Raw genomic sequence first — 17,923 nt, 5'->3', positions numbered from 1 at the left:
CAGGGGAAGCCTCGGGATTCCCTCTGCAGGCGGCGCTGTGGGGGCTCAGGGGGGACAGGTTTTTGTACTCACAGTCTTAGAGTAGTCCTGGGGTCCCTCCTGAGGTGTTGGATCGCCACCAGCCGAGTCGGGGTCGCCGGGTGCAGTGTTGCAAGTCTCACGCTTCTTGCGGGGAGCTTGCAGGGTTCTTTAAAGCTGCTGGAAACAAAGTTGCAGCTTTTCTTGGAGCAGGTCCGCTGTCCTCGGGAGTTTCTTGTCTTTTTGAAGCAGGGGCAGTCCTCAGAGGATGTCGAGGTCGCTGGTCCCTTTGGAAGGCGTCGCTGGAGCAGGATCTTTGGAAGGCAGGAGACAGGCCGGTGAGTTTCTGGAGCCAAGGCAGTTGTCGTCTTCTGGTCTTCCTCTGCAGGGGTTTTCAGCTAGGCAGTCCTTCTTCTTGTAGTTGCAGGAATCTAATTTTCTAGGGTTCAGGGTAGCCCTTAAATACTAAATTTAAGGGCGTGTTTAGGTCTGGGGGGTTAGTAGCCAATGGCTACTAGCCCTGAGGGTGGGTACACCCTCTTTTGTGCCTCCTCCCAAGGGGAGGGGGTCACAATCCTAACCCTATTGGGGGAATCCTCCATCTGCAAGATGGAGGATTTCTAAAAGTTAGAGTCACTTCAGCTCAGGACACCTTAGGGGCTGTCCTGACTGGCCAGTGACTCCTCCTTGTTGCTTTCTTTGTTCCCTCCAGCCTTGCCGCCAAAAGTGGGGGCCGTGGCCGGAGGGGGCGGGCAACTCCACTAAGCTGGAGTGCCCTGCTGGGCTGTGACAAAGGGGTGAGCCTTTGAGGCTCACCGCCAGGTGTCACAGCTCCTGCCTGGGGGAGGTGTTAGCATCTCCACCCAGTGCAGGCTTTGTTACTGGCCTCAGAGTGACAAAGGCACTCTCCCCATGGGGCCAGCAACATGTCTCTAGTGTGGCAGGCTGCTGGAACCAGTCAGCCTACACAGATAGTTGGTTAAGTTTCAGGGGGCACCTCTAAGGTGCCCTCTGTGGTGTATTTTACAATAAAATGTACACTGGCATCAGTGTGCATTTATTGTGCTGAGAAGTTTGATACCAAACTTCCCAGTTTTCAGTGTAGCCATTATGGTGCTGTGGAGTTCGTGTTTGACAGACTCCTAGACCATATACTCTTATGGCTACCCTGCACTTACAATGTCTAAGGTTTTGTTTAGACACTGTAGGGGTACCATGCTCATGCACTGGTACCCTCACCTATGGTATAGTGCACCCTGCCTTAGGGCTGTAAGGCCTGCTAGAGGGGTGTCTTACCTATACTGCATAGGCAGTGAGAGGCTGGCATGGCACCCTGAGGGGAGTGCCATGTCGACTTACTCGTTTTGTCCTCACTAGCACACACAAGCTGGCAAGCAGTGTGTCTGTGCTGAGTGAGAGGTCTCCAGGGTGGCATAAGACATGCTGCAGCCCTTAGAGACCTTCCTTGGCATCAGGGCCCTTGGTACTAGAAGTACCAGTTACAAGGGACTTATCTGGATGCCAGGGTCTGCCAATTGTGGATACAAAAGTACAGGTTAGGGAAAGAACACTGGTGCTGGGGCCTGGGTAGCAGGCCTCAGCACACTTTCAATTGTAAACATAGCATCAGCAAAGGCAAAAAGTCAGGGGGCAACCATGCCAAGGAGGCATTTCCTTACACCAAACTTCCCAGTTTTCAGTGTAGCCATTATGGTGCTGTGGAGTTCGTGTTTGACAAACTCCCAGACCATATACTCTTATGGCTACCCTGCACTTACAATGTCTAAGGTTTTGTTTAGACACTGTAGGGGTACCATGCTCATGCACTGGTACCCTCTCCTATGGTATAGTGCACCCTGCCTTAGGGCTGTAAGGCCTGCTAGAGGGGTGTCTTACCTATACTGCATAGGCAGTGAGAGGCTGGCATGGCACCCTGAGGGGAGTGCCATGTCGACTTACTCGTTTTGTCCTCACTAGCACACACAAGCTGGCAAGCAGTGTGTCTGTGCTGAGTGAGAGGTCTCCAGGGTGGCATAAGACATGCTGCAGCCCTTAGAGACCTTCCTTGGCATCAGGGCCCTTGGTACTAGAAGTACCAGTTACAAGGGACTTATCTGGATGCCAGGGTCTGCCAATTGTGGATACAAAAGTACAGGTTAGGGAAAGAACACTGGTGCTGGGGCCTGGTTAGCAGGCCTCAGCACACTTTCAATTGTAAACATAGCATCAGCAAAGGCAAAAAGTCAGGGGGCAACCATGCCAAGGAGGCATTTCCTTACAACACCCAAGAGCTGCAAAAGCAAGGACTGAGGAAGAAGCCCCTGACTTGGCCCCAGCCCTGGCCGCCTGCTGTTCCCACCAATTTGCGCTAAAGTTGAATCAACCCACAAGCTGCTGTGACTCAAAGCCTGGGAGGACTGCCTGCCTTCAAAGACCTATGAACTCCTGTGGAACAGCGGAGCTGCTTCCCTGCATCTTGCAGGAATCCCAAGACACCCAAGAGGAATCCAGACTGCAAAAACCCAACATTGGAAAGCACCACTGCACCTGTGCCGCCTAGCCTGAGGTGAAATGGGCCAATGGTGTCAACATGGTCCCTCAAGCCCTCCAAAGACAGAGCCTACCATGGTCTTGTCCACAGTGGACTCCCTGTCACTGCCTGCAGGCCCCATCAACCTTGAGTGCTCCCGTTGGAGGAAACCTGATGCCTTAGGACACCTGGCCTGTGGAGAAGGGGACCTAAGGTGTCCCCGAGCATCTCAAGATTTGAACTCACCTCTTGGTTCACCCCGACTGGACTTCCAGTCAAACCCTGCAGCCTCTTTGTAACTGGACCAATCCCCACTGACTAACATTGAGCACCCAACGCCGTACTACACCTCTACACCTGGCAGCCCAAGTGCCACATGGTGTAATCTGTTGGTGTGGTCCTGACCCATGCCCAATACCTTCCTTAAGTTTAGGAGTTAGGTACAGTGACGTGCAGGACCAGTTTGCAGTATTTCTTTTTCCTCCATAGGATAACACTGGAGCTTCCAAAAATTGCTTTAAGTTTCAATTTCACGCAACTGTTAAGATTATTCTAGCAAAACTTACTCACCTGATCGTATTTATTCTGGTGCCAAAACATAAAATTACTTATTTTTGTAAAATGGTGTGGATCTACTTATTGAATCGTATGTCTCATTTATTGACTGTGTGTGTAGTTCCTGATGTCTAACACTCCTTTCTGATAAGCCTAAGTCAGCTCGACCATACTACCCCCTGAGAGAGCACCTTGGGGTTGCTAGAGCAAGCTCTTGTCCACTAGTAAGGGAACCCCTGGACTCTTTGCAAGATATATCTCATTTTGATACATCATAAAGAGCCAGCATCCTACACCCTTGTCTGCCAATAAGGGTCTCCCTGGACCATCTGCATAATGTCCCCATACTTCTGTACCTTACATAGACAGCCAGCTTCCTACATTCCGACCCACATGGTCAAAGCACCAGGTAAAAAACATTTTACAGTGATGTGCAGTGCTCTTCAATATCTGTAAACCTCGAGGAAAAAAAAAAAGTTTTTTTTTAAAAAACACACTTTTCCCACTGACTTCCTCAAACTTATTTGATGTTTTCTGGTTGATCATCAAACCACTGTGTCCTGCTTCTGAACTCTGAGGAAAAATAGAATCTGAAGATGGAAAACCATGGAGAGGGCTTTGTGGGTGCGAGTGACATCAGAGGGGACGCACAGTCACCAAATGGACACCAAACAAGGAAAAACATGGACTTTGGAAATTCTCTCTTAAATGAGTCTATTTAAAATAGGAAAGCTGCTTTAAACCACTGATCCTTAACACATGAAAACTTTAAATGATTAACGCAAAGGGGACCCTTTGGCCATTTGAACCCCATCTTGCCAGCTTGAAGGGTGATTTTTCTTTGGCTAATTAGTTGAGGCTAACGCAGGTATTCTGTGTCAAGGAGATTTGGAATTTCACTAGGAGCAGTGTAGGCATCTGGAGATGATAAACCGCTTAAACTGCTATGCACCCTCATAGCCCTACTTGCTATATGTCCCTCAGAAGGTTCTGGGGTTTTAAAACAATTTCTTGAAAGGCAGGAAGCGTGCTCTGTACCTCCAGCTCTTACCTGTTGATAGCCTTGCTGCTGAGGTATTGTCTGTTGAACCAAACGAGGCTGGCTTGCAAACACATGGCCATCAAGATACAGGGGTGTGATATGGTTGCCTGGAAGACACGCAAACATGAGATATCAACTTACATTTATTTAACATCTGTGTTGGCAAAGAAGAAAAACATGCTCCAGAGCAGGTTCTCTAGAAGTTGTCAGGTTCTAGATTGACCACCTACTCAACAATCAGGATGTCGGCACTGGATATTTAGGCAACAGAACCTACTTTATGAAGAGTTTAGTTGTGGTTTCCCATTACAAACATGTAACAGCATGCAAAGTGTTGACTAAAGTATTACGCTGGGCTGAAGGTGTCATAGCATAGATCACAAGGCAGCAATATGGGAATCATTTCACAAGCAACTTCTGACGTTTTACTGGAGCTGATGAAGGTTCAACAGTCTTCTTTGCTGCTGGGAGCATTCTGCATGTGCTTTCTGCTCCTCCAAAAGTAATCAAACTACCAAACAATCATCAATTACAAGCAAACTAGAGCTACCTGGAATAGATGCAGATGGAGCCACCGACGCCACAGTCATCGGGGGCATGGACACCCCTCCGAAGGAACTGTAATTAACTCCATTGGAAGCGCCAACACTGGAAGGTGCCTGGATTCCAGAGCTCGGGCCCCCGGGTGAGTTCTGCTCTGGTAGGCTTGGTGAGTTCTCCCAAGCCTTGCGTGCGGATTCCATCTTTGAGGCAAGAAGCAAGAAATTGTAAAAAGGAACCGCCACACTTGACGCTAGAATGCTTACATAAGGGAGATTGGAAACCACTACAGACCAAGTATGAGCAGGCGCTTGAGTGAAAGCAAGCACAACCTGCTGTACTAGTTTTCTACTTGTCTGCCAGCAAATCTACCCTGAGCCATTTTCTGGAAATAACACTTAAGAGTGCTAAAATACTTAACAAGGTTAATGGGGACATTCTGGACAGTTAACACAACAGTCACTAAAAAAAGGTGCCAAGTATTTGGCATGCTGATAAATCCCTCCCCAATGCAGCAAGAGCAGAATGTATTGAAACAAAAATCAATGATCACTTAGACAATTAGTCTTGCAGTAACAAACCTTCAAAGTGAGCTCCGCAGTAGGGAAGGACATGGGGTTCAGACTCATGCCCTGCTGCAGGTGGTGCTCTCGGCGAAGGATGGGAATGGACTGTGATAAGCCTGCCTGCAAAGATTAAATGAACAGTGTATTAAACACTTTCTTGCAGAGCCAATACAATTCCCACAACCCTCCCCAGTGAAGTGCAGAAACCACAGAAACCCCAAAAGGCCTAAAAAAAAACCTGAAAGCAATGCAGCTGCTCCTGTGTTCACTACAGCTGCACACTTCTAGCAGTTAGGAAATCCAGCTGGATCGGGAATGTTTGCTTCCAGCTCTAAGAGTGAACAGGTATAAGCCGTAATGGGTTGAGACCACCGGTCTTTCAAGCAGAAAATCTCGAGTTTGGTCTCTCTGGAGACTGTGTCTGAAGCCCCACTAGTCTCATCAAGCCCGAAGCAGATCATAAAAAGAAATGCCAATTTTTAACAAAACAAAATACTTAACATGTTAAACAAACCCTGATATACAGAAGCAATGACAACCAGGCTGTTCCGTCAGAGGTAGCATAAACTGGGCAAGGTTACACTTACGTTACTAACCAGCGTGTCCTGCATCTTCACAGAATTAGTTGCTGTTCCTGAGGAAGAGCTCTGGGGTATGCTGAAGTCTGAATCCTAAAATGAAGATATGTAGACGGATCAATCCTGACCCTCACTTGGTCACACCTCTTTCGAGATGTATTCACCTCCACCTCAGTGATCAAACCTCTGGGGTTCAAATATTACTGACATCCATGCAACTGTCACATCCTATTTCTGGGGTAGTGGGCCATGCCACAATACCAAATCCATCTTCAAGAGGTGGCCTTCATCACTAGGCACTACTGGGAATGACGCTTCAGCGATTAGGACAGCATGACAACTGCTGATAGATGAACATCTTGCAATGCTTGCAGATGAGGGGACCCTAAATCATCAAAATGAGTAACAATGTCCTTTCCTCTGCCATGTGCTCCATTTTCAAGATCTTTACCCGACAATTTTACAAGCTGAGTACTATGATACTACCTGAACCTTTAAACCTGCAAGTTTTATTCCACCAACTTCACTCCTGGGTAAGACAGACTTTAAAGAGGGTGCTCAGATTACAAAACGCTGCTATAGAGTTTTTGTAGGGAATACCCTTCAACCAAACTGAAATTTGATGTTCAGACACCTGTCCCCCTCCATATAGCCATGTTCAGTCTCAACTAAAACTTTAGTAGCTGTTAACAAAACCAGCAGTGGAAAAACAATCTAAGATGTAAATTATATAGACACGTGGGCTTATGTCGACATTACAGTGAGTTGTAGGACTCTATCCACGTGGAATTATGCACAGCAAGTGAATCAGGAAGAGATTTCACAGTTCAGTGAATGTTACTTACTCTAGGTAATGCTCTTTCTGGTGGATAATCGAACTGCGGATTCCTTATCCTAGAATACTTCAAGGCTGGATCTGGAGATTTATCTTCATAGCAGTGCTCCTGTGGACCACTAGGTGTTGTGCGACTGTGCACTGGCTCCACACCGCCCCGGAAGTGATGGAGCAGAGCTGAATTCAAGAGTCACACTTGTGAGCTAACACAAGTTTGTTAGCTTTACCCTTTGTGCACCTTCAGATGTGGAGCATGAACAATTCTTAACGGTGCATTTAATACTAAAAGTGGTTGTAGGAAAGTCACTCTTTTTGACATGGTTACCCCCACTTTTTTCCTGTTTATCAGTGTGTTTAGACTGCTGTCACTGGGATCCTGCTAACCAGGACCCCAGTAATTGTGCTCTCACCTCTAAATTTGGTATCCTTTAAGCCCCACAACTGCCATACTGTTGCACCCCTCGAAGCCCCTAGGGATCCCCTTCAGGGCTACCACATGTATTATGCCACCCATAGGAGCCCATAAAAACAGTGTCTGCAGGCCTGTCATTGCAGCCTGTGTGAAAAGGTGCATGCACCCTTTCACTGCTGGCCACTACACCAGGTCACGGTGAAGGTTCCTGTGTGTGAGGGCACCCCTGCATGAGCAGAGGTGCCCCAACGGACTCCCGCTCCATTTCCCCATGTACTGGCCACAGGTCACTCACTAACTGATCCAGCTATATAATGGTGACTCCAAACCTCGGCATGTTTGGTATCAAACATGTCGGAATCATACCCAATTCTAATGCCAGTATTGGTGGCATGATTTGATGCACTCTGGGGGCTCCTTAGAGAACTCCCCAGTATTTCTCCTGCCAGTCTTCCAGGGTTGGCGGGCAGCCCACGCTGCTGCAGCCCCTCAGACAGGTCTCTGCTCTCCGCTGCTTGACCATTTCAAGTAGGGGAATTCAAAACAAAGGTTGTCCTGTGAGGAAGGGGATGCAACACCCTCTCCCTTTTTAAATAGGTGTTACAAGGCTGGAGAGGGGTAGCCTCCCCATACCACTGGCTTGCTTTGAAGGGCACATTTGGTGCCCTACTTGCATAACCCAGTTTGCACCAGTCCAGGGAACCCCAGTCCCTGCTCTGGTGCAAAAGCACACAAAGGAAGTGACCACTCCCCTGTCCATCACCACCCCATGGGTGGTGCCCAGAGCTCCTCCAGGTGGCCCTTGATTCTGCCATCTTGCAAACAAGATGGGCAGAGCCCCTTGTAGCATCTGGCTGGTCAGGACAGGTGAATGACGTCAGTGGCCCCCTCTGATAGGTGGTCACCCTGCAGTGACCAAACCCCCAGTTAGGGCTATTTAGGGACTCCCTTGCAGGTAGGTCCACAGATTCAGCAAGCAAGACTCCACCAGGACTCCGCTGCATTGACCTCTTCTGCTTCGGGCCACCGGAACCGCAGCTGGCCTTCACAGGAACCAAACAAGCCTGCAACTCCTGAGATGATCTCACCTTGCAACATTGTTTCTCTGGCTTCTTCCAGCAATTACAACAATTCCACTGTTGTGCATCCTCTTGGGTCAGCAAGACTTCAACTACACCAAAGAACCAAGAAGGAATCTCCAGTGGAGCAAAGGAGTCCCTCCCCAGCATCCACAGGCATCCAAGGCAACAACGTCTGCTGCTGGGATCTTCTGCCATCCAGCTCCAGGAAAAACTGCCACAAAGGTGGTGGTGGTACATGGCGGGCTCCCCTAGGTCCTCTCTACCTACTGTTCAACTCTGTAGACTGTGAGCTCTTGCATCTTCCTCCAGGACAGTGCCCCTGTGCACCATGACTCTTGTAGCAACCAAGGCTTGTGTGCTCTTCTTCCAAGGGATCTTCAGTCTCCGTGTAGCCCCGGTCTCCAGCATTCCTCCCTGCAAAGCACAGTCTCCTGCCTGCAGCTCCAGCAATGTGGGTCTCCTCTCTGGGTGTGCAGTGTGTGTCTCACCGAGACTCCGGTGCCTTCTGCCTGGGAGTTGCCTGTGGGGGCTGCCTCCTTGTCTTCGGACTCTTCTCACTGCTGAGGGTCACCTAGGACTCCCCTCCTTGGTTTGAGTCCCCCTGGAACTTTCAGGTCCCCAGCAGCTCTGCAACTTTTCTTCTGCAACTCCTGCCTTTGCCAAGGCGTGTTGGTGTTTTTTTTCCACACTACTGACCGACTGCAACTCCTCTTCAGTCATGGGACATCGGCTGCATCACTTCTGGGATTTCTCTCCAGCTCCAGTGCTGGACAGCCGTCTTCACCATAGACCTGGTCCTGTAACTCCAGAAGGGTGAGTAGTGGCTCCTGCCACAACCGGATACTCCAACTCAAACTAGGCCTGGTCCCCTTCATTTGCACCTCTTCTGTCAGGATCCACCTTTGGTTTCTTTCAGTCTTGCACAGTCCTATTCCAAAGTCAAACGTTGGTCCTTTGAAATATCCATCCCATAATGGTTCTGTTGGTTACTGGAAAACCTTTGCTAGCTGCTTCACAACAGACAAATAAAAGACTCTCCGTTCTGTACTGCAGAGTTTCTTTTAAGTGGTACATCTTTACATGACTGCCCTTTGGACAGTGTATAAAGTGAAATTTCTTCTTGTGATTTTAAAAACTGCTGCAGACTGTATAGCTTGGTTAACATGAGGTGTGAGATTACTGTGAGCATACATTTTGAATTTGTCCTCTCTGCTGCTCCCTGGAACCTGTAAGATCTGTTATTGTGTAGCAAGAGCTTATAGTTGGCTCATTCGTTATAGGAGTGTGATGGGAAAGATTAATTAAATGTTAAGTATTTCAGTTTCGTGCTCTGCATGGGTTCAAAGGGTGGTCTCATCAACTAGTTGAGTACTAGATTAAAGTTCCATAAATATATGGGTGCCGATCTTAGCAAGGCTTCTCTTTTTGTCCCCTCTAGAAACCGCTTAATTAATGATTGTAGACAAGTGGCCCTTTTTTACATGGTCACCCCCCACTTTTTGCCCCATAGAGGGAATTTTGATTGAAAGTGCACTTGGTTCCTGTGAACCAAGTCCCCAGTGCCAGATCTTTCCCTAAAACTGTGCAATTGTTCCCCAATTGGCAAAACCTTTGGTCCCTCTGTAAGGTCTGGGAACCATAGAGGGCACCCAAGAGCTGCAGCATGTACTGTGCCACACTTAGGGACCCTTCAACTAGCAAATGCAGGCTGCATGTCTTGGTGCAGCAAAAAATGAAAGCACAAGTGTGTGCCGTGTCCCCTAAACAAGGCATGCAATATATGTAAGTCACCTCTACAGCAGGCTTTAGAGCCCTAGGGCAGAGTGGAGTATAATATATCTGAAAGCATATCAGCAAGAGCAGATATGCCGCTGCTATGTCTGTCGATTTGCTGGACAATGGTCTCTACGAGTTCCCCACCTACATGAGGGCTTCACTTTAGATAGAGATGTTTGGTATCAAACATCTCGTAATAATAAACCTTCACTGGTGCCAGTGATTGATTTATTAATACTGGCACCCAGATGGCACCTTAGAGGTACCCCCTGAAAACCTACCAACTACCAGTGTGCAGACTGACTAGTTTTAGCCGGCCTGCCACCATCAAACAGTCTCCCCCCTCCCTCCTTCAAGGGTGAGCGCCTTTGCTCTCAGGCGGTCAGTAACGAAGCCTGCTCTGGGAAAGGTATGTACACACCACACCCAACTGAATGACCTGCAAATCTGCATTCCTTTTGCAACTATATAACTCATTTTGATAGATCATATAAAGAGACCGCTTCCTACACTTATGTTCAGAAGAAGTTTCTTGCCACAACTTTTTTGAATACGCATGAGAAAGTCCTTCATCTAGAAGGCGTCCGAGGTATCAGACAATGGTAGTCTCTTGTGCCCAGCTGTCGTTAAGTGGTTCCCTTACACAGCTAAATGGAGTAAGTTCATCACTGGTGCAATGCCTTCTTGTAGCAGCTTTTCTGACTTTTTAGAACTTCCATTGATCTTTTTAGTAATCCTTGATGACCAAACTACACCTTCAGGAGTCATGCCAGAGGCTGTGGGCAATCTGTTCTGGGTGGTGTAGGAAGTTGACTATTTAGTGTACCGAATGTAAGGGGACATTATGCAGATATTCCAGGCGACGCTTAGTGGCTTTACAGGGGTTAAAATAATAATCCCAAATGCTCTCTTTTGTGGTAGTGCGGATGAGCAGTTTGGGCTTATCAGAGGGTAGTGCTAAGAATTTGCTGAACACAGTCAATAAATGTGACAAGAAGAAACTCCAGGCCAATGTTTAGAAAAATGTAGTAGTTTGAGTAGAATGTTTCAAAAGAAGATAAGTACTGTTGCAGTGTATAGATTTTTACAAGTAACAATTCACTCAAATGCGTTTTTATACGAAAGAGGACTTCTTTTGGGTAAAGTACTTTTACTGCCCAGGGATCTTTGCAGTTGGTTTTTGGGGGTCCCCTTTAGGACATCAGGTGCTAGGCAAACAAGGTCACAAGAAACACCAGCAGTTCAGTTTTACCTGCCCCGAGTCATCCAGGTGCCGAGGGGCTGAATTGGTCAGGAGCCTTGGTGGGAACAGGCAGCAGAGGGGGACATGGGGACAAGTCCAAGAGCTCCCAACAGGGGACTCAGTTAGGATTCTGGGATCAAGGGAACACAGCTGGTTGCCATGGAGCTCGGGTGCAGCAGGTTATGGTCGATGGGTGCTCCTGCATCAAGGTGCCAACAGGGCAGCTAGTCCACGCTCTGTGCTGGCCTCTTCGATGGAGACATTCCTCTACGGCTGGTATCTGGTTGTGGCGCTGGAGTTCAGTCTGGTCTTAAACAAGCACTGGTTGCTGCAAGGGGTCAGGTAGCCCAGGTATTTGCACAGGACGGCTCCAGTAAGTCCTGGGGTATTCTCACTTGGGGTCGTCCTGCCGCCAGAGCTCGGTGACCTCCTCCTGGGCAGCAGCTGTGTCGGTGGACACGGTGGTCAGCAAAACAGTCATCTGAACATTGCAGTTGGTGCGTCCAGGATCCAGGGAAATGACTCCTCCACCTCAAGGGGGGTGCTGCTTGAAGTGCTGGAGGCCATCCAAGGCTTCTGGAGCCGGGTTGTCATGATTGTCAGGACAGGAGCCGGTAAGCAGGAAGGGTTTTGCACCAAAGTCCACCAGCTGTCTGCAGTTCTCACTTCCTCTGCTCTTTGTCTTCTCTCTTCAGTCAGACAGACAGATCTGTTCTTCTGGTGTCAGGGCCACCTAAATACGGAACTTAAGGATGTGTAGGGGAGTGTAGGGTAACAGCTAAAAGGCGACTTACCCTGGATGACTACTCCCCCTATGTAGGAAGTTGGCTCTGTATGCACTATTTCAAAGTAAGGAATAGTATGCACAGAGTCCAAGGGTTCCCCTTAGAGGTAAGATAGTGGCAAAAAGAGATAATTCTAATGCTCTATTTTGTGGTAGTGTGGTCGAGCAGTAGGCTTATCAAAGGAGTAGTGTTAAGCATTTGTTGTACATACACAAGCAATAAATGAGGAACACACACTCAGACAATTCCAGGCCAATAGGTTTTTGTATAGAAAAATATATTTTCTTAGTTTATTTTAAGAACCACAGGTTCAAGATTTACATGTAATACTTTAAATGAAAGGTATTGCAGGTAGGTACTTTAGGAACTTTGAATTAGCAAAATGGCATATACAGTTTTCACATAAATGACATATAGCTATTTTAAAACTAGACAGTGCAATTTTCAACAGTTCCTGGGGGAAGTAAGAGTTTGCTAGTTTTTGCAGGTAAGTAAACCACCTACGGGGTTCAAGTTTGGGTCCAAGGTAGCCCACCGTTGGGGGTTCAGAGCAGCCCCAAAGTTACCACACCAGCAGCTCAGGGTCGGTCAGGTGCAGAGGTCAAAGTGGTGCCCAAAACGCATAGGCTTCAATGGAGAAGGGGGTGCCCCGGTTCCAGTCTGCCAGCAGGTAAGTACCCGTGTCTTCAGAGGGCAGACCAGGGGGGTTTTGTAGGGCACCGGGGGGGGGACACAAGTCCACACAGAAAGTACACCCTCAGCGGCATGGGGGCGGCCGGGTGCAGTGTGTAAACAAGCGTTGGGTTTTCAATAGAAAGCAATGGGAGACCAAGGGGTCTCTTCAGTGATGCAGGCAGGCAAGGGGGGGGGGGGGGGGGGGGATAGCTCCTCTGGGTAGCCACCACCTGGGCAAGGGAGAGGGCCCCCTGGGGGTCACTCCTGCACTGGAGTTCGGATCTTTCAGGTCCTGGGGGCTGCAGGTGCAGAGTCTTTACCAGGCGTCGGGATCTGAGGAGCAGGCAGTCGCGGTCAGGGGGAGCCTCTGGATTCCCTCTGCAGGCGTCGCTGTGGGGGCTCAGGGGGGGGGGGGGGGGGGGGGCAACTCTGGCTACTCACGGTCTCGCAGTCGCCGGGGAGTCCTCCCTGAAGTGTTTGTTCTCCACAAGTCGAGCCGGGTGCAGAGTAGCAAGTCTCACGCTTCCGGCAGGAAACGCAGGTTGTTTTAAAGTTGCTCCTTTGTTACAAAGTTGCAGTCTTGGATGAACAGAGCCGCTGTCCTCGGGAGTTCTTGGTCCTTCTAGAGCAGGGCAGTCCTCTGAGGATTCAGAGGTCGCTGGTCCCTGGGGAAAGCGTCACTGGAGCAGTGTCTTTAGAAGTGGGGAGACAGGCCTGTAGAGCTGGGGCCAAAGCAGTTGGTGTCTCCGTCTTCTCTGCAGGGTTTTTCAGCTTAACAGTCCTCTTCTTCTTAGGTTGCAGGACTCTATCTTGCTGTGTTCTGGGAGCCCCTAAATACTCGATTTAGGGGTGTGTTTAGGTCTGGGAGGGCAGTAGCCAATGGCTACTGTCCTCGAGGGTGGCTACACCCTCTTTGTGCCTCCTCCCTGAGGGGAGGGGGGCACATCCCTAATCCTATTGGAGGAATCCTCCATCTGCAAGATGGAGGATTTCTAAAAGTCAGAGTCACCTCAGCTCAGGACACCTTAGGGGCTGTCCTGACTGGCCAGTGACTCCTCCTTGTTTTTCTCATTATCTCTCCTGGACTTGCCGCCAAAAGTGGGGGCTGTGTCCAGGGGGCGGGCATCTCCACTAGCTGGAGTGCCCTGGGGCATTGTAACACGAAGCCTGAGCCTTTGAGGCTCACTGTTAGGTGTTACAGTTCCTGCAGGGGGGAGGTGTGAAGCACCTCCACCCAGAGCAGGCTTTGTTTCTGTCCTCAGAGAGCACAAAGGCTCTCACCACATGGGGTCAGAAACTCGTCTCTCAGCAGCAGCCTGGCACAGACCAGTCAGTCCTGCACTGAACAATTGGGTAAAATACAGGGGGTATCTCTAAGATGCCCTCTGTGTGCATTTTTTTAAATAAATCCAACACTGGCATCAGTGTGGGTTTATTATTCTGAGAAGTTTGATACCAAACTTCCCAGTATTCAGTGCAGCCATTATGGAGCTGTGGAGTTCGTTTTTGACAGACTCCCAGACCATATACTCTTATGGCTACCCTGCACTTACAATGTCTAAGGTTTTGCTTAGACACTGTAGGTGGATAGTGCTCATGCACCTATGTCCTCACCTGTGGTATAGTGCACCCTGCCTTAGGGCTGTAAGGCCTGCTAGAGGGGTGACTTACCTATGCCATAGGCAGTGTGAGGTTGGCATGGCACCCTGAGGGGAGTGCCATGTCGACTTAGTCATTTTTTTCCCCACCAGCACACAAGCTGGCAAGCAGTGTCTGTGCTGAGTGAGGGGTCCCTAGGGTGGCATAAGACATGCTGCAGCCCTTAGAGACCTTCCCTGGCATCAGGGCCCTTGGTACCAGGGGTACCAGTTACAAGGGACTTACCTGGGTGCCAGGGTTGTGCCAATTGTGGAGACAATGGTACATTTTAGGTGAAAGAACCCTGGTGCTGGGGCCTGGTTAGCAGGGTCCCAGCACACGTCTCAGTCAAGTCAGCATCAGTATCAGGCAAAAAGTGGGGGGTAATTGCAACAGGGAGCCATTTCCTTACACCCTATATAACCACTTCCTGTGCAGAGTGGGCATAACTGTCCCAGAATTCATAGATCCACCAAAAACAAGATGGTGGAACCCTTCTTTCGTGGAGTACAGCGGGCTGCCCACCTAAAGGGTGTGACTAGACTTGTAGTGTGCCACATCTACCTGCATAGTTAATTTCCGACCTGTGCTGGTGCCAAATGGGCCTCAGGGGCAGGGGGTGGCAACTCCTAGGCCTGGGTGAAGCCAGGGTCGCATACCAAAGGTCCCTGGCCTTGCTATGCAGATTCACTAGCCATCCTGCTGGAGGAGGTGATAACACCTTCCTCACGAGCATGCATTGTTTCTGGGCTCAGAGCGAAGGCTTTCACCTCGAGGGGGTCAGAACAGGTCTGTGGTGGCAGGCTGGTCGATACCAGTTAGCCAGCACATTAGAGGACTAGTAGGATTTAGGAGGCACCTCTAAGGTGCTCCCTGGATGCCTGTCATAATAAGTCCAAGACTGGCTAGCCAGCAGACAGATTGCATTCACAGATTGCAGTGCCAGACTGCTGGAAGAAAACATGTTTGCCAAAAGCATCATTCCTCTTGGATCCTTTATCCAGAGGAGGGCTAATAGGATATACTGTACTGGTCTAAGTGTGCAAAATAAGCCCTTGGAGTTGGTTTTTTTGGTGCAAAAATCCAGGTCACCAGGCACCTGAAAATGATGCCTGGCCACCAGCTTTTTCACAGGCAGGCAAGAAAATGGTTTCAACAAAGCGGACATCAGAATATCTGTGAGGGCATTAAGTGGAGGTAAGGGCTGAGATGTTGATTATGAGGCTGCAAGTTTTCTGTCAGAACATTTGTTTTGGTCTCAATGGAGAACAGCTCTAAATCTAGTGCTCTGGCAGCCCTTCGAATCACCACTGCAAATGAGATTATCTTTCACAGGTGGACCATGTGGTGTGTCAAGCTCGTTAAAGCCCACTGGCGTTTTGTAAATCAATGTCAGAGGTATCATCAAAGTTAATAATAGACGAACTAGCCATGCCCCATTACTATCCTGGAGTGTCCCCTTCTCTGGCACAGGATCAGAGTCCAAACCAAAAGATAATGGTGTTTCTGTTGGTAGTTGCAGCGTAGCAGAGGCATAGGGTTAGATTTCTAAGAGCATGACAAATGGCTGCACGTTTGTATTTTCAGAGCACCACAACGGTCAGGCTTGTGGTAAGACGCTGGCTTTAGCACTGGATCATCACAGTGTGGATAGACATGAGGAACTAGCATGATGGATAGTGGGGGTAAGTGGAAGTTTGTACTGGAGTTTGTACTGGCAGTGTAATGGGCCCCAAATGGACAGAACGCCTGGGAGAAACCAGCTGGAGGCCCCTACAGTTCCCTAAGGTCCAGAAAGGTGCATGGCAGTGGTTGGGGGATTTGGGGGAAATGGGTGGAGGTAGAAGTGCATTGAAATTTGCAGTATGGCCCCTTTGAATGACTCAATTAGCTGTGGGGTCTACAAAGGTTTGGGAAATTCATGGCATGTTGAGAATCAATTGAGGGATCAGTTCAGTGATCGGTAAGCAACACTTATAAATGGACACTAGCATCTTCTCTCAGAAGGGAGAGTGGAGGGATGGGGCCTAGTCCTGCTTCGCTTTCATATGCTTGCTTTCACACGTAGATGTGCATTGGGGCTTAGAGTGCGAAAATGAATGGTTGCAGCAGAGTCTGGGTCCACAACTTGGAGTGCGACCTATACGACGGCTGCAACTTGTATTCTGGAACATACAACTTTTTCGGCCAGTCTCATCATCCTACGGCTCAGGAGGGCACACTTACTACATGCCTTACTCATGGTTCCCAAGTCCCAAAACCAAAGATGCATCTTGAGTGGGTCCAAGACCAACATCTACTTCCTGCAGTTGAAGTATGGCTTGAAGCCTGTTTTCTGTGGGAAAAGTGTTGCCTTGCACTCTATAAAACTATTTTGCAAGATGTTAGAAAAGCAACAAAAGTGCGAGCGGAGCTCTGAATCTGCCTGTGAGGATGCAAAATTAAATACATTTATGTCCGTGCCCTATGATGAGGCTCTGCTCTGTCACACCTTGGGCGATGTGGAGTCATTACAGAGCCACACGAAACCCCATAGCAGTGCGCTGGAGCATGGGATGAAAAATGTCCAAATCTAGCCTGCCACGTGGTGAACATTCTAAGGTGAGGAATCTGTAGTTAAAAGTATCCATCAGAAACAGCTGGTCTCACTCCTTCACTCAGACCTAGAGTAGACCACTTAATGGGAGGGAAAGAAAAAACAGAAATTCTGTGTTATGAGACTGCAAAACATTACTCAGCTTCAAATAGTCCTTACCTCTGTAGAGTTAGATTCAGAACTGGTAAAGGCATTTCCAGGTTTACTCCATGAATCGCTGCAGGATTGCGATGACAGAGCTGTAGAGCGAACGCAACAATTAGCCTGGCTGAATAACTGATGCCAATCAAACCCCTTCAAAGTTACAATTACCCAGTTCTGCTTGTTGTACAGCTTTATTCAATGGTTACGCTGGGTTCCTGAGTAACTTAATTAAGGACTGTGCTGTTTTACAGTAGAAAAAACCAGGGTGAAGAAAATGGAATAACTAAGGAACATAGGAATGCGTCGATTTTAAATGCTAGAAAGGCAGACTAGATGGTCCTGGCAGTTCTTTCCCACCATGTCAGCATTTGCAAAGTGCTTCCTCCAACATTTCAATATCTCAAAGTAAAAATATACTCTACATTAGAAAACAACAATACGCAGTTGAAAGGGAAGCGCTACTTACCATGTGACCATCTGTGCTTTTGTAGCCCTTAGTGCTGTGGCATACTATGCTGTGCATACTAATGCCATCTGGAGTTAGGCAAGGACGCTTGCAAGCTTTTGTTTGAAAAAGCTTTCAATAGAGAGTTACTCAGTGTCTCCCTTCTTATCGCACAATACACCAGGACAAAAATTCCACCTCAAATTGTTTTCCGTCCAGTGGGTGAGTACTCTCAGTGGAGTGGAGTGCAGTGAAGAGAGAAATCTATGCCCTCTGCATTGGGAGGAAAGAATTAAAACACTGCAAATCATAGCTCTCTTCAGGGGAAATGGGAGAGCATATGTAAATCTCCAGAACTGTAGGATACAAATAGACTTTGTTGAATTTGTCGCTGTAGATAAACATGGTGTGCACAGCCTGGAAAACAGTGTCTCCCATACGCAGTGGCGAGATGTTGCAGATT

At 48.5% G+C, this 17,923-nt stretch overlaps 1 protein-coding gene across 6 annotated transcripts in view; it reads right to left on the bottom strand.

The window, feature by feature from the left end:
* PRRC2B (proline rich coiled-coil 2B) overlaps positions 1-17,923 on the bottom strand; it is a 635,269-nt gene that overhangs the window by 202,246 nt on the left and 415,100 nt on the right. For 4 of the 6 annotated variants that reach the window (XM_069237079.1, XM_069237083.1, XM_069237084.1 and 1 more), the window contains 5 exons: positions 17,031-17,110; positions 5,839-5,922; positions 5,267-5,371; positions 4,696-4,888; positions 4,155-4,252 (listed from right to left, as the gene is read on the bottom strand). In XM_069237079.1, coding sequence (XP_069093180.1) covers positions 4,155-4,252; positions 4,696-4,888; positions 5,267-5,371; positions 5,839-5,922; positions 17,031-17,110 — 560 coding nt within the window. The remainder of the gene's footprint in view (positions 1-4,154; positions 4,253-4,695; positions 4,889-5,266; positions 5,372-5,838; positions 5,923-17,030; positions 17,111-17,923) is intronic. The other 2 variants (XM_069237080.1, XM_069237081.1) reach the window with 2 other exon arrangements.

The sequence above is a fragment of the Pleurodeles waltl genome, chromosome 6 (genome assembly GCF_031143425.1).
Source record: "Pleurodeles waltl isolate 20211129_DDA chromosome 6, aPleWal1.hap1.20221129, whole genome shotgun sequence".
NCBI lineage: Eukaryota > Metazoa > Chordata > Amphibia > Caudata > Salamandridae > Pleurodeles > Pleurodeles waltl.
This window is presented reverse-complemented; position numbering and strand designations above follow the sequence as displayed.